Genomic DNA, 14,060 nt, shown 5'->3' on the forward strand with positions numbered 1-14,060 from the left:
TAGAAGCTCAGAGCAGCTCATCTTTCACCTTAGGAAGAATATTTTATTGGTGATGATTATAGAAGTTTTTAAATATTCTGTAAATATTAGTGCTTGGAGCTGATCCTGTTTTATACATAGGATTCAAAGAAGATACAAGTGCTAGCGTTCCTCAGATGGCACACCTCACCACCACCTTTGTGAAGCTTGAGAGGAAAGTGACATTCTAAAGTTGCCGTAGGGAAGATGCCCTGTGCTGGTATCACTGGCATTTCTCAAGGCACTGTCTGCAGATAGACATTAGGTGACATTTCTGTGGATTAGAGCCTGAGCCAGGAAATTTCTGCTATGGGCCTGGATATCACAGCCCTGTTTACTCTGCATAGGTCAAGTTGGTCAAGGACCTTTGGAGAATTCTTGCCTTGGTTTTGTATATGAAATACACGTGTATGTAGATCAATGGCTGTTTTCTCTCCCCTCCTTTACTCTAGCACTGTTTTGAGCATATTCTTCATTCTTGTCTCTTCTCAGAAATACCTCAGGGAGTTCTTCAGTGTGATGCTGCAGTCTGCGACATCTCCCCTTCACCTCAGCAAGGTGGGGCTGACCCTGTCGAAGCACACCATTTGTGAGTTCTCACCGTTTTTCAAGAAAGGAGTCTTTGACTACAGCAGCCATGGCACGGGGTAGAGCTGATGCGACCAAGGAACCACCAACACAGTGCCTTCTCGTCAAATTGTCTCTGATGCAAGGTGGACTCCTGCGCCAGGATCCCAGCCTGTGTCCTCCTGGGGCAACATGCAGCAGCCAGCCCAGACCACCTCACACCATTTCTAGTGCCTGAGTTTGGGAGTGGGATGCTTGCCTGCCGAGGGCAGCCCTGACTGGCAGTTGTTCCTGTACCTCTGCACTTGAATGTGGCCTTCCTGTACTACTTCCTCCTCATTGTGCAGCAAGTCAGTTCCCTGTATCAAGATGGGTGTGTGGCTTGCTTATCTGGGGGCTCTTAGAGCAAGCCAATTTGGGACCTGCCAGAGTGGGTAGCTTACCACCCTTAAATGACTCTCATCTGATTTCCTCTTTTACCAAAATATGCTTGTTTTTTATACTCCTTCCATGTGGCTGGCTATATTTCAAAGATATTTTAAACTACATCATATTGTTTTGTTCATTTGGATTGGTACTTACTAATACCTAAACACTGATGTTTACACCGAATGTCCTGTTCAGCAAAAAAGGATCTGTAGGCCAATCATGAAAAGAGTCTTCCATGCCTGACAAATGGCTATTGGAAATGTCACTTAAAACTCATAGAAACCCCCACAAATAAGATGTTGTTCTGTTCAGCCTTCAGTGCTCGAGGACATTTTCCCCAACCTCAATGGCTGTTGTTCATTCTGGAGCTTCTGCTGCATAAAACAAGTGCAAAGCTTGATGCAATCTTTTAAATACCCTTTTGTTCATGTGTTAGTACAGAATCTTCAGAATCATTAGCTAAAGAGAGAGAGAGAGAATTATCAGTAGTTTATTAATAATCCCTCAGTTACTCAGGACATAATGTAGCTCTGCACATCTATGTACAGTGAAACTGCTTCCTTTATAAAAAGAAAATTGTGAGTAGGAAAAATATGTGGTATATATTGAAATGTAAATAATTCTACATATAGATTTATATGTATACACTCCTGTACAATAGTATATCAGGCTGTATAATCATTCACACCAAATTTATTAACGTGTTTGCTTTTTCAGCTGTTAAATTGAGCTGCTATCAATATTAAATGAAGTCACGAGCTCTCTCCTGTAGCTCAGTTTATTTTAAGTTTGTAATATGATCATTCCTATCGGTCTGTTTAACAATTGATCTGATGTGCTTAGAAAGGTGCAGAATGTATAATTTAGCATTTATGTTGCAGAAAATGCAGTTACAGTAATGATTGAAGTCACAATTGAATGGCTAGCAGAACATGCTTGCGCTCACTCTTCTGGAACATACCTGCGCAGCAGAGCAGCCCAGCAGAAGCGTGTCTGAAGATGCAGCTGCCCCTAGTCTATTAATTAAATATCATAGCTTAGCATGAAAAAATAAAATGGACTTTTTATTTAATTGCCGCGGGACCTGCTTCTCTCTCCAGTCATGATTACAGGCCTAGGTTTCCTAGCAATTGCTATCAAGAATTTAAAACTAAAGATTAAAGGATAAAAACTGGGAGATGATAATTAACCACGGGTCATTTATTTAAAAGAAGTCCAAGTACTGAAAACTATCCCTCATTTGCTTAAGTAAATATTTTTTTCAGCTGACCAGATAAACTCTCTCTCGCCCTTTGGGAGCTATATTAAAAGGAAGGCTTGTGCCCAGCAATTTGTTAAAATTACATGCACTCTCTGGCTAGAATCAGGAGTGTGTTTGTGAGAAATGCAGTCCCGAGATGATCTTCCTCGTATGGAAGGCTGTTGGAGCTCTAGTACTAACCAGCTCTGCTGACGCCAGCAAGGGCAGACAAGTCACTGTCTCCCCAGACCTTGTCCCCATCTGAAGACAAAGCTTCCCTCTGAAATGATCCTGCTTCCATCTGGGCATATGGTTACAGCAGGGGATAAGTAATTCCAGTTGATCAGCTAAAGGTGTGTGTGTGTGTGTGTGTGTGTGTGTGTGTGTGTGAACTGCATGTTTCCTATCTGACATGGAGCTATGAGGGTAGTTAGAAAGCAAGTGAAGAACTTCCTATCTAAACAAATCATAGCATTCCTCTCCAGGATAAATATAAGACAAAGACCGAGGCTGACAAAATTGAAGCCTCAACAATTTGGACTAATAAAAAGACGTGAAAGAAATTTAATTAACAGGTGTGTATCATAATACTGTGTTTTCAGACATCCCAGACGCCAGCTGACCACTTTCACAATGGACAAAATGATTGACAGCTCATCCTCTTATACTTTGTTGTCCCTTGGGCAAATCTGAGGAGCTTTTTTAAAGCAGGTAGCCTACCTTGATACTGTTTACAAAATAAATGTTTATCAGTCTTGTTTAAAAATCACAGTACAGTAACCTTCAGCCCAGTTCCCACAGACCTTGCTGTCCCTAAATTAGGTACAGATTCAACCTCCAGGTTAATTTAGGCAGAAGAAAAGGGGAATGTGGGTCATGCTGGCCTGAGAGCCTACAGGATTCTCTGATCATGATGGAACATGCTGTAGAGATACATGGACAGGATGTCTACTATTCCAAGGAGCTGCCTTGGAGCTGCAGCCCCCAGCCTCAGGTCAGGGCATGTTGGTTAACTTTATGGGCTGTTAGTGTGGGTTTTGCGTTGTGTGAACATACTCTGACAGTAGCAGGCATATTTGTGACCTTCTGTACTGTTAGAATCTATTGAATAACAATACCTTCACAAGGTTCATGTTTCAAAGAGAGCAGGCTGTCATGATCCTGCCCTACACCTTCCTTTGCCTGGCTGAGGCAAATGTGGGCTCTTTTATTTCAATATTAATTGCTAATAGCAATGCATACAGCACACAGTAAACATATCTATACACCTCTGCATATAGAGCCTACAGAATGAAGAGCAGTTACAAAAGCTGTGGCGGAGTTCAAGAGGCTTCAGAAGTGGGCTGGGTCTAAAGAACCAGACAGGTGTCCAGAGGAAGCTGCTTCAAAGGAGTTAGAGTTTGGGGATGAAGCTGCAGAATTTGGCTTTGAGGTGGAAGGGCAGACTGGATCTACAACCAGGAATGGGGGTCAGAAGCAGGTCCAGCGGGGGGAACAAGTACTGGGTGGGTTATCAGGGGGCCACATCTGGAGACAGAGCTAAAGTTCCAGGACAAGTGTGGAAGCCCTCTACTCATCAGGCTCTGAGGCACTCACCAAGTATCAGATGATAGTTTGTCATGCTGTGACAGTGTTAGCTGCCCATCACTTTATGAGGTTCTCTGTTTTCTTGTTCTGTCCTATTGAGCCTGTTTTCTGTAGTCTACCCATGTGCCCTACAGTCTCAGTTATCCCAATAGACTAAGAGAATGGCTCTCTCTCTACTCCCTCGAGTAAGTTATTATTCGTGTGGGCTGATGGTGCAGCTTCTGGGACTACCAAGCATGGAGGTTGGATAGTGTACCATGTACAAAGTGATGCAGACAGCCCCACATGTGTGTGACATGTGGCGCTGTGTGTTTAAATGAAGGCAGGGCACCAGAAAGACAAAAGCCAGTCTCCAGAAGGGAACCCCAGAAGAACAGCAGGTACAGGCAGTCTGCCCTTACGCCACCCCCACTGCGTGAAAGCTGTAACTTTCGAAGGTGTTACACATTCCTGTGCCACTGAGTCTTTTCAGCCTGGCCCTCAGTTGTGCTTGGGAACAGCTCAGGAAAGAACTGCCTGAGGCTTTGCTATTCCTGAGAATCCCGCCCTCCTTCCCAGTCCTGTTGCAGAAAGGGAGGAAGGAAGGAAAAGAGGAAGGGAAGGAAAGCGAGAAGGAAAGTCTACAGCTGTTCCTTCAAAGCTGCCAGGACTACTTCAGATGAAGTAATCACAGTGATTAATAACAGTTTGTGAAATTAAGTTTGTTGTTGGTTAATTTGCACTTGGGTTGATGTCTAAACTCTTACCAGCTCTTCTAAGAACACAAGCTAGAAGCTGTGGAAGGAGAGGTTTGCTGTGCTGTCTCATGGAACTTTAAGCGTGCTTTCAGTGACTATAAAAAGCAGCGCCCACAGAGGCTGCAGGCCTTCAGGTGCAAAGTAATTCACATCCTGCACAATTGTCCTTTTCAAGTGGAAAGGGAAGGTCCTATTTAGGTTTAGGGGATGTTTCTTTTGCCTTCCAGCACTACTCTGGGGGGAAACTCTGCACAGAGATATGGTTCGGTTTTATGGAAGAACTCTTGGTCAAAAGCACAGTGCTCCTTTGAGAGCTGGGGACAGGGGTATACCTGAGGGAAGCCTTGTCTGAAGAGCTTGCTATCACAGGTGTTGCCCACGTGTGCGTCTCGGACCAGAAACACAGATGTCACAGAGACTGTTCCCTGCTGCCTCCCTGGAGCCAGGTCCTCATGGACCATCCTCCTCCTCCCTCCATGCCCCCTTGTGCACCTCTCCCTCCTTCCCCATCTGGGGCGGGAGAGGCTTCCACAGGAAAGGAACAGTCAACAGCCATGCCGGAGTGTGTCTGTAGAGAGAGCTTTGTTCTCGCTGTTGCTTTTCCTGTGTAAATCCATGTATGTGATGGCCACGTTCCTAGTACTCTGCTTCGGGGTGTGTGTGTGTGTAGGGGCTGATGATGAGGAGTGACAGACATCACTGGGTATAGTGATAGAGATTATGTCACATGGATATGTGGATATGTGTTGGGACATTCTCCAAACTCCAGTGACAGCCACAGGCCATAAGCAGTGCGGCTTTGTACCTAGCTGCTGGTGAGAGGGTGACAAGAGCCTTGGATACTGTCTAGCTCCAGGCTGCAGTCATGAGCTCCACAGAGTACAGACGTGACTGAGACAAGGCTCCAGCCGAGGAGACTCAGAGAGCTCACAAGCAGGCCCTGGCTACACCTACCACACTGGAAGGCTGTCCTCTGCCTGCAGTTACCTGTCACCATTTCTGAAGCAAAGTGCTCTGTGGCCTTACTAAAGGTTAAGCAGCTGAAGGGGGTATGACTCAGAGCTAATTGGGGCTGGAGTCTTGTGTTAACTCCAGGCCCCCTGCTACTGTCTAGATTAGAGGAAAACGCAGAATATGCTCGTCCTGGGGAGGCAGAACAGCGAACTCACACCAGTTATTTTCATAAAGGGAATTCTAAATGATTACAGCTGAAAAGAAAGGAGGCGGAGACCTCAACTGTCACAGAGGAGGCAGCCGAGCTTAGCCGCTGCCTTCCCCAGAGTCAGGGAGACGTGGGCCAAGAGGCTGCAGTGGTAACAGTAGAATTGTGGAAGGAGAGCCCCACGGTGCTGAATCCGAACACCGCAGAGTAGGGCCTGTGAACGACTGTCCTCCACACAGACCAAACACCGCAGAGCAGGGCCCTGTGGACGACTGTCCTCCACACAGACCAAACACCGCAGAGCAGGGCCACATGAACGACCGTCCTCCACAGACCCAACACCGCAGAGCAGGGCCACACGAACTACCATCCTCCACAGACCCAACACCGCAGAGCAGGGCCCTGTGGACGACCATCCTCCACACAGACCAGGCACAGCCTTCTTGGCCATTCAGCTTTGCCATCCCGGAAAGGCTTGTTGACACTTTACAACACTCACTGTTGTCCTTTTCCCACTCCCAGAACACCCAACTGCTTCCCAAATTGCCGTGCATGGACTGGAGGAATGGGGTGTGTGGGCATGTGTGATTGCGTGTGTGTGTGTGTGTGTGTGTGTGTGTGTGTGTGTGTACCTATGCAGCTATGGGGAAGTCCTTGCTGTTTCTGCTGGGTGAGGCTTTCCAAACTCGGGAAGGACTGGCCACTATCCTGTAGAGAACGTACATGCGCATGACCTGTACGGAAGCCCAATAAACTCATTGGCTCCCTAGAATGAACTTGGGTGTATTGTGCCTTGGGGCCTTGGGAGAAGAGGGAGATGTTGCTTACATTTCCCTCTGGCAAGGGATTTCAGTAACAAGGGAGCAAGGGGCAACGGGACACGGGTGCTAGCTTCTAATTTGAAGTGTGGCTCCTGCATCTCCACGGGAGGAGACAAATGCAGTTTGTTGATAAACAGAAGCCACCACGCTGTATCCAGGCTGTCCCTAGCAAGTACTGCTGTCACCACCAGGGGGAAGAAGTGGGGCGGAGGCAATGCTGATAGGAACAGGAAGTGTTGTTGAGACCCTGGGACTAGACCTTCTTGGTCTCCCTCTTGTATCCTGACTTGGCAAACCGTCACAGGGAGCAGCTGGCACAGCAGAATTAAGGTTTGTGTGTGCCAGCCCCACAACCCAGAGTAGAACAGAGGAGGCGGATTTAGAGTCTGGAAGGAAGTTTGGCTGACGGGCATGTACTTCCAGCTCACCTGAAGCCAGGGCCTAACCCTCCCCAGCTGTCAGTCAACTGTGCGGACCCTGAGACACACTGAATATCTGTGGTCACTGTGTGTTTAACTGCTAGGATGCAGGATTCTGGCCCAGGAGGCCTAATCTACATGACTTTCTAGCCTGCAGGCACTTAGCTCTACAGAGGTAATGTGTGTCTCTGTCAGGAGCCTCAGGAGAATAGATGCTCTTCCCTGGAGGAAGCAGTTGAGCCCTGGGAAGAACACTTCACATCCTCGTGGCAAATGCCAGGAGCTTCTCCTGCCCCGAAGGACTTTGCCATGGGTTAGTTATCCTGAGATGGTAAGAAGTTCAAAGACTGCTTTGAAAGACAAATGACTAAGGCTAGAGATGGCTCAGTGGTTAAGACCTCATACTGCTTCTATGGAGGACCCAAGTCCTGTTCCCAGCACGCATCTCAGGCAGCTCACAACCACATCTAACTTCAGCTCCAGGGAACCTAATGTCGCCTTCTGACCTCCTGAGGAGCTCGCCCATGTGCGCACACACACACACACACACACACACACACACAAACACACACAGACGGAGATGGGGAGGGAGAGGGAGAGGCTTGTTTTTTAAAGGGCAAGGAAGAAAAGAAAAGGAAACAAATTATGAAGACACCCATTCCTGAAGCAAAAATGATACCTATTTTTTTCTTTATTCTTCTTTCAGTGACCAAGGAAGTTGCTTGATGACTCAGAAAATGGATCAGGGAGGATGCGCTCCAATTCCTCAGCCACATGGTGTAGACCAGCAGTTCAGATACGCCCCAGAGGCACGAGATGAGGCTATTTCTAGAACATCTGTCAGGGGGGTAAGCTTTATGGCTGAGGTTTGGAGACCCGTATTCCAACGCTATGCATTAATGCAGTCATTTTCCGAGCTCTTTTTGAGGCTAGCGGAGGCCCCTGTTACTCTGTGCTGAGTCATTGCTAATTCCCATGGACAGTTTCCTCTCTTCTGCTCAAGTGACCTGAAGTGCTACTCACTGAGAAATTGCTTTTCTGCTTATCCCCATGAGAGGCATGCTCAGCCACAACCTCCCATAGCACCGAGCCATGACACTGGCCTTAAGGGTCCTAGAATGGCTGTTTTGAGCCTCAAAACAAAACAAAACAAAAAAGCTATTTCCTCAAAACCATTAAGGCCTCATGAGCATGCACAAGAGGACAAGAGGCGCAGCTTTCTTGCCGCTGTGGTTGTTGGCCTGGCTTTTTGAGACAGAGTTTCTCTTTACCATGGAGCGCTGGCTGTCCTGGAACTCATCCTGTATTTGAGGCTGATCCCAAACACGCAGTGTTCCTCCTGCCCTTGCCTTCCAAGTAAATGAATGATAGGTGTTCATGCCATGCATGAGCCTGCAGATGCAGTCTTGAACTGGTTTTCCCAGTCCCTAGGTGGCTGGGAGCTACTCAAGAGAGAATATGGTGCTACATATAACTAGCCTTGGGAAAGATCAAAACTCAAGGATGCTTCATTTTAAAATTCAAGAATGCCATCTTCCTATGAGCACAAAGCCAAAGCATCATATTTTGTACAGTCATTGTACATTTGCTGCCTTTTCTATATCACCCCCTGTCCAGCCACATTGGACATTCTTCTTTCAGTGACCAAGGAAGTTGCTTGATGACTCAGAAAATGGATCAGGGAGGATGCACTCCAATTCCTCAGCCACATGGTGTAGACTTGTGTTTCTATCTTCCTCTTGGAATAGATGCTGTCCAGGTAGCACAACGAACTTCATTCATTTTTATTACATTTCTGGCATGGGTGAGAGAAAGGTCTGCTCATCCGGGGAGTGGTGAAAACGAGGTGCATGTGTCTGATCAGAGAGAAAGCGTTATGTTATCCATAGTGAAGGGGACGGAGCCATTAGCTGTGGTAGTCCCTACCCTCTGAGAAACTCAGTCATGGGGACTCATCAGCGGAGTCAAGCCAACCGTGCCAGCAAACTCACTATCCAATACGAGGCATTTTAGGAGACACTGTAAGTCTGCTCTAAGGAGGCATCACATTGGATAAGGAGAGGAGGACAAAATTCTGGGAAGATTCCTGCAAGCTCCCCAAGCCCTGGTGACAGTGGTCTCCAGGAGGAGTCTAGGGCTTCCAGCTGAATCTCCATTCCTTCTCTAAGGGTACACAGAGAATGGCCTGATGAACCAGTTTTCTACATTTTCTTTTTTTTTTTTTCACAGTTGTCAACAATAGGATGCATTTGTTCAAGCTTGGAGGAATCGCTGATTCCAGACTTGTATCCTTCTAAGGGGAAATCAAGGTTAGCCACAAAGGTACTGACACCCACCAGAGCCTAGAGTTCTAGGAAGAGTCATCAGCCATGGCATAAGTGGGAGGAACAAGAGGGAAAATTTTGCCTCAATGTTGTGGTTACCCACATACTTGGTGGCTTACAAGCCCTGAGGGTCAGGCAGGCTTCTCCACTACCTAAATCATATCTGTACAGGGGTAGTGGTGTGTGTGTGGGGGGGGGGGACTAGACAAGCTGAGGCAGCCACCTCTAAGGTTTTAGGGCCAGAGCAAGGGGCCCTTAGAATTGGCATTCCTTCACGACCTGCCTATTGCAAGAAACACTGCTTCCAAGGTCTGGCATTTCCAGCCAAGTCAAGGAAAGCCTAATTTGCCTGTCTTTGCTCTACAAAGAAGAAGTGTTACAATCTGATGCAGATGTGATTGTTTTAAATGTAGAAAATATAGAAAAAAGAAAGTGTAAAAATGCATTACAGAACTCAGTCAAATAATAAATTAATGATGATGAGTTAATCTAATGATTATAAAGTTTAGCTCATATGACAGTCTTGAAAAGGCAAGCCCCTAGGGACAGAAAATAGCTCAAAGGTTTCCAGGAACTTGGGGTGAGGTTAGGAAGAGATTTCCATAAGGGGACAGTTGTAGGGAAAGTTGTTTCTTCGTTGTGAGGGATGGGAGGGGTTGTCTTCACACACAAGCATGGGTGTTTGTCCAAATGCATGGAGCAGTTGACTGGGAAGAGTAAGTTTTACTGTGAATCAGTTTTATATATGTACACACACACAGAGTTTCATTTAATCATGCGTTGACTAATTTGATCATCTTTTCCTTTCTTTGTACTGAACACTTAACATAGTCCTGTGAGAGGACAGGAGCTACAAAGGGCCTCTAAAAGACTACCCAGCAGGGTATCGAAGCAGATGCTGAGACTCATAGCCAAACTTTGGGCAGAGTGCAGGAAATCTTATGAAAGAAGGGAGAGATAGAAAGACTTGGAGAGGACAGGAGCTCCACAAGGAGAGCAACAGAGCCAAAATACCTGGGCCCAGGGGTCTTTTCTGAGACTGATACTGCAACCAAGGACCATGCATGGAGATAACCTAGAACCCCTACACAGATGTAGCCCATGGCAGCTCAGTGTCCAAGTGGGTTCCCTAGTAAGGGGAACAGGGACTGTCTCTGATATGAACTCAGTGGCCTGCTCTTTGATCACCTTCCCCTGAGTGGGGAGCAGCCCTACCAGGCCACAGAGGAAGACAATGCAGCCAGTCCTGATGAGACCTGATAGGCTAGGGTCAGAGGGAAGGGGAGGAGGATCTTCCCTATCAATGGATTGGAGGAGGGGCATGAGAGGAGAGGGAGGGACGGAGAGTGTGGGAGGGGATGAGGGAGGGGGCTACAGCTGGGATACAAAGTGAATAAACTAATTAATTAAAAAAACAAATAATTTAAAAAAATAAAACATAGTCCTGTGTGAGAAAAGGTAAACAAACCCACCACAATCCATGTCATGAGCTCAGACCTAGGATGAGGACCATGGTTACTCTCACGTCTGTCTCCTCCCTCTCCTCCCACCTGCTAGCAAGCCTGCCAATAGCGGGGATCATTCTGTTGCTCACTCAGCATATAGTAGGTGCTCAGGAAATGCAGAGGAGTAGATGCTCCGGATGGCAGTTCCCCCAGGCACATCACCCCGAGCTGTGTTTCTCTCATCTCATTCTCACCTTTCTTGCTGCTGCCCACTCCCTTCCCGCTCTCTCCCTTGCTGCACCCCTAGATCTAAAGTGTTTCCATCCCACGACTCTCAGAGACAGAGAGGAAGCACAGGGCTTCCCTTTAGCTTTGCACGTGCATAGGAAGGAGGTGGGATGCTGCCGTTCACCCGGAGTCAGGTGGGTAAGTTCACCAGGAAAGGGACAGGGAGGGAGGGGCTCGCTGTCGGATAGAGCCCAGGTGTGCTGGGGCCGCAGGGGCCAATGTGCAGGGGCTGCACGCTGCGGAGGGATACATAGGATCTGCAAGGAGGCCTGGGTTAGAGGTTAGGCCTGCCCCAGTAACACCTGCCAGGTCCTTCCCTTGGCTCACTCCTCAGGTGTGAGTTCTCGGGAGACAAGGCTGCACTTCTCTTGTCGGCTCTGGCTCTGCCGGGGCAATGGCAGCAGGGCCTCCGGTTAGTTAGTGGAGTTGCTGGCTGTGTTTTGGGGTGCCAGGCGAGGCACAGTGATGGCTGACTTATTCTAGAAAGAATATGAAACCTTCAGGCTGCTTCTTAGAAACAGACTGGAAGCGGCAGAAAAGGAGACGCAAAGAAAGCCGCGGGGAGCAGGTGACAGGATTCTCGGGTGTGCAGTACAGTGGAAGACAGCAAGAAGGGCGTCCACGGGGGACATCAGCAAGGTTGCGTGGTTTGAGTGTCCACGGCGACTCCAGGCAAAGGGTGAGAAAGCGCGCGGCCGTCTCACGTGGCAGGAGCTAGCCTAGGAGGAAAGGAAAGTCAGAATCAATCTGGGTCCTCCCTGCCCAGCTGCCACCTGAGCCCCCTCAGGGGGGCCATTCCGGTCCCCAGGGAGGGAACTGCTTCCTGGCTCCTAAATGCATTGCTGTCTTGCTGCGGCCAAAGACCAGACCGAGGCTCCCGGACAGTCCAGATGCTCCAGTGGTGTGCGTGTGTGTGCAGGACATGGAAGGAGAGAGCCAGTTGGGTTTCTAGAAAGTCTGGAAACTGGAAGCCGCAGCCAGATGGGCGCAGCCTGGGGAATGGTCATGGCACATTGGAGCGTGAAATCAGACTTTGGAGGGAGATGAGGGTTTGGCGGGGGTTCGGGCAGCGATTCTCAGCCAGACACTTGTGTGTGCTGGGAGGGCCTAGGTTTACTAACGGAGGCAGCTGTAGGTAAGGCAAGCACAGGACGCTTCAGCTTCCCCACCGGATGTGTTCAACCCCCGACTCTCAGCACCCTTGGCAGGTGACTCTCAGGTTCAGTTATCAAGTGGGGGCCTATCAGGCCGTCCTCCCACCCTTTCTTCGACGCCTCGGGAAGCTTCCGGCTATTTTCTGCTCACCCCCATTTTCCTTTCTCTGCTATTCCACTCAGAACCAAAACTGAAACCCAGACCTATGGAGTCTCTTGAGTACAGAAATCACTAAGGCGTCCTAGCCAGTGGAGAGGTCAGAGGTGGAAGCTGAATTCTAAAGCTTTATTATATTATCAGTGTTCACATTCTTGCATTAGAGAAGCACTGGACACCCACACATACACAGACACACAGTCTCTCTCTCTCTCTCTCTCTCACACACACACATGCATGTGTGTTTCCCAAGGAATTGACTTAGGTACTATGGTTATGAAAACCTGAACTCTATCAGATAACATTAAAGAAGGGTTTGAGTTAGTACACTAAAGCTATCACCCAGAGGTGAAATCTCTCTCTCTCTCTTCTCTCTTTCTCTCTGTCTCTGTCTATCTCTCTCTCTCCTCTCCTCTCCCTGTCTCTCTCCCTCTCCATCTCCATCTCTTCAGATTCTCCATGCCATTCACTTAGAACCATTTGAAATGTTCTCACAGGAGCAGCCTGTAATGTTATAGGACAAATTAAATAATGACAATAATGACGATTAGGCATACAATAGACCTTCTATGAAAATGGTTTATTAGGTGAATATGAAGAGAGGGATAGAAGGGGGAAGCAGGACATAATAGGGGAAAGAGAGAGAGGGGGAAAAGAGAGAGAGAGAAAGAGAAAAGGGGGTGCCCCGATAGAGAAAGAGGAGAAGGCCAAGAGAGAAGAGAGACTAAGAGAGGAAGGACCAAGAGAGACCACATGGCCAGCTGGTCCCTTTAAGGGGCAAGGTAACCACGCCTTCCTTACTAAGTTGGAACCTTAAAAGTCATAAATATAGTCCATGAAAGTGAGAGCACAAGAGTTTTTTTTGTAGGATGAAGTATATAAAAATTTTATAGCTTATAGAAGTCTAAGGCTATACTGTAGATTAATAATAATACCATTTTAAGAAAACAAGACCAAGCATATTTTAACCTTTTGATAGTAAAGATAGAGCACAAAGAGCAAGTTTTAACATACATAAACCCTCTAAAATTAACGGATCTTAGTTTAGAATATGGGCAAAACGCTGCATGTAGTAAAGAGCACAGTCACGAGTTTAAAGCCGCCATTTAGTAGGGCAGGACACAGCGATTTCAAAATTGTATTTGAATTTACTGCAGCAACCCATTAGCCAGAAAGCCTAGTGGTGAATCCAGATCATAGGCGACACATGCAGAAACAGCAACAGCATTTATTAATCCAGGAATTGAAAAAGACGTAAGTAGTTAGATATACATTTTAAACCAACTTCATTTGAATAGATACTTATGACTTTGAAATTTTATCATTATATAAAATTTATTTTGAAGCAGGGTTGAATTATACATAGTAAAACATAACTTTGAATTTTTATAAAAATCCATACCAATTTAAAATGAGGCTCGTTGTTGTGTTAGTCTAAAAGATAAAATAAACAGTTAGTTATGATTAAGGAAGTCTTGTAAATGTAAACCCAATGAAAAATTATATAAATCATTAGATTAAGAATTTAAAGTATTTAAAACACACATGCACATATATATATAGAGAGAGAGAGAGAAGGAGAGGGAGAGAGAAGGAGAAAGAGAGCACAGAGAGCACAGAAATCAGGAAGAAGAGATTTTTTTAAAGCTTGGAAATAGCCTCTTAGAGTGGTCACAATATTGAAAGCCAGAGTGGCTTGGAACACTGCAGAA

At 46.8% G+C, this 14,060-nt stretch overlaps 1 protein-coding gene across 2 annotated transcripts in view; it reads left to right on the forward strand.

Annotated features, from left to right (window-relative positions):
* Kif16b (kinesin family member 16B) overlaps window positions 1-2,086 on the forward strand; it is a 284,103-nt gene extending 282,017 nt beyond the window's left edge. For both annotated transcript variants that reach the window (XM_060383157.1, XM_060383159.1), the window contains one exon: window positions 511-2,086. In XM_060383157.1, the coding sequence (XP_060239140.1) occupies window positions 511-669 (159 nt within the window). In that variant the 3' untranslated portion in view covers window positions 670-2,086. The remainder of the gene's footprint in view (window positions 1-510) is intronic.
* The last annotated feature ends 11,974 nt before the right edge of the window (window positions 2,087-14,060 follow it).

The sequence above is a fragment of the Meriones unguiculatus genome, chromosome 4 (genome assembly GCF_030254825.1).
Source record: "Meriones unguiculatus strain TT.TT164.6M chromosome 4, Bangor_MerUng_6.1, whole genome shotgun sequence".
In the NCBI taxonomy this organism is placed as follows: domain Eukaryota; kingdom Metazoa; phylum Chordata; class Mammalia; order Rodentia; family Muridae; genus Meriones; species Meriones unguiculatus.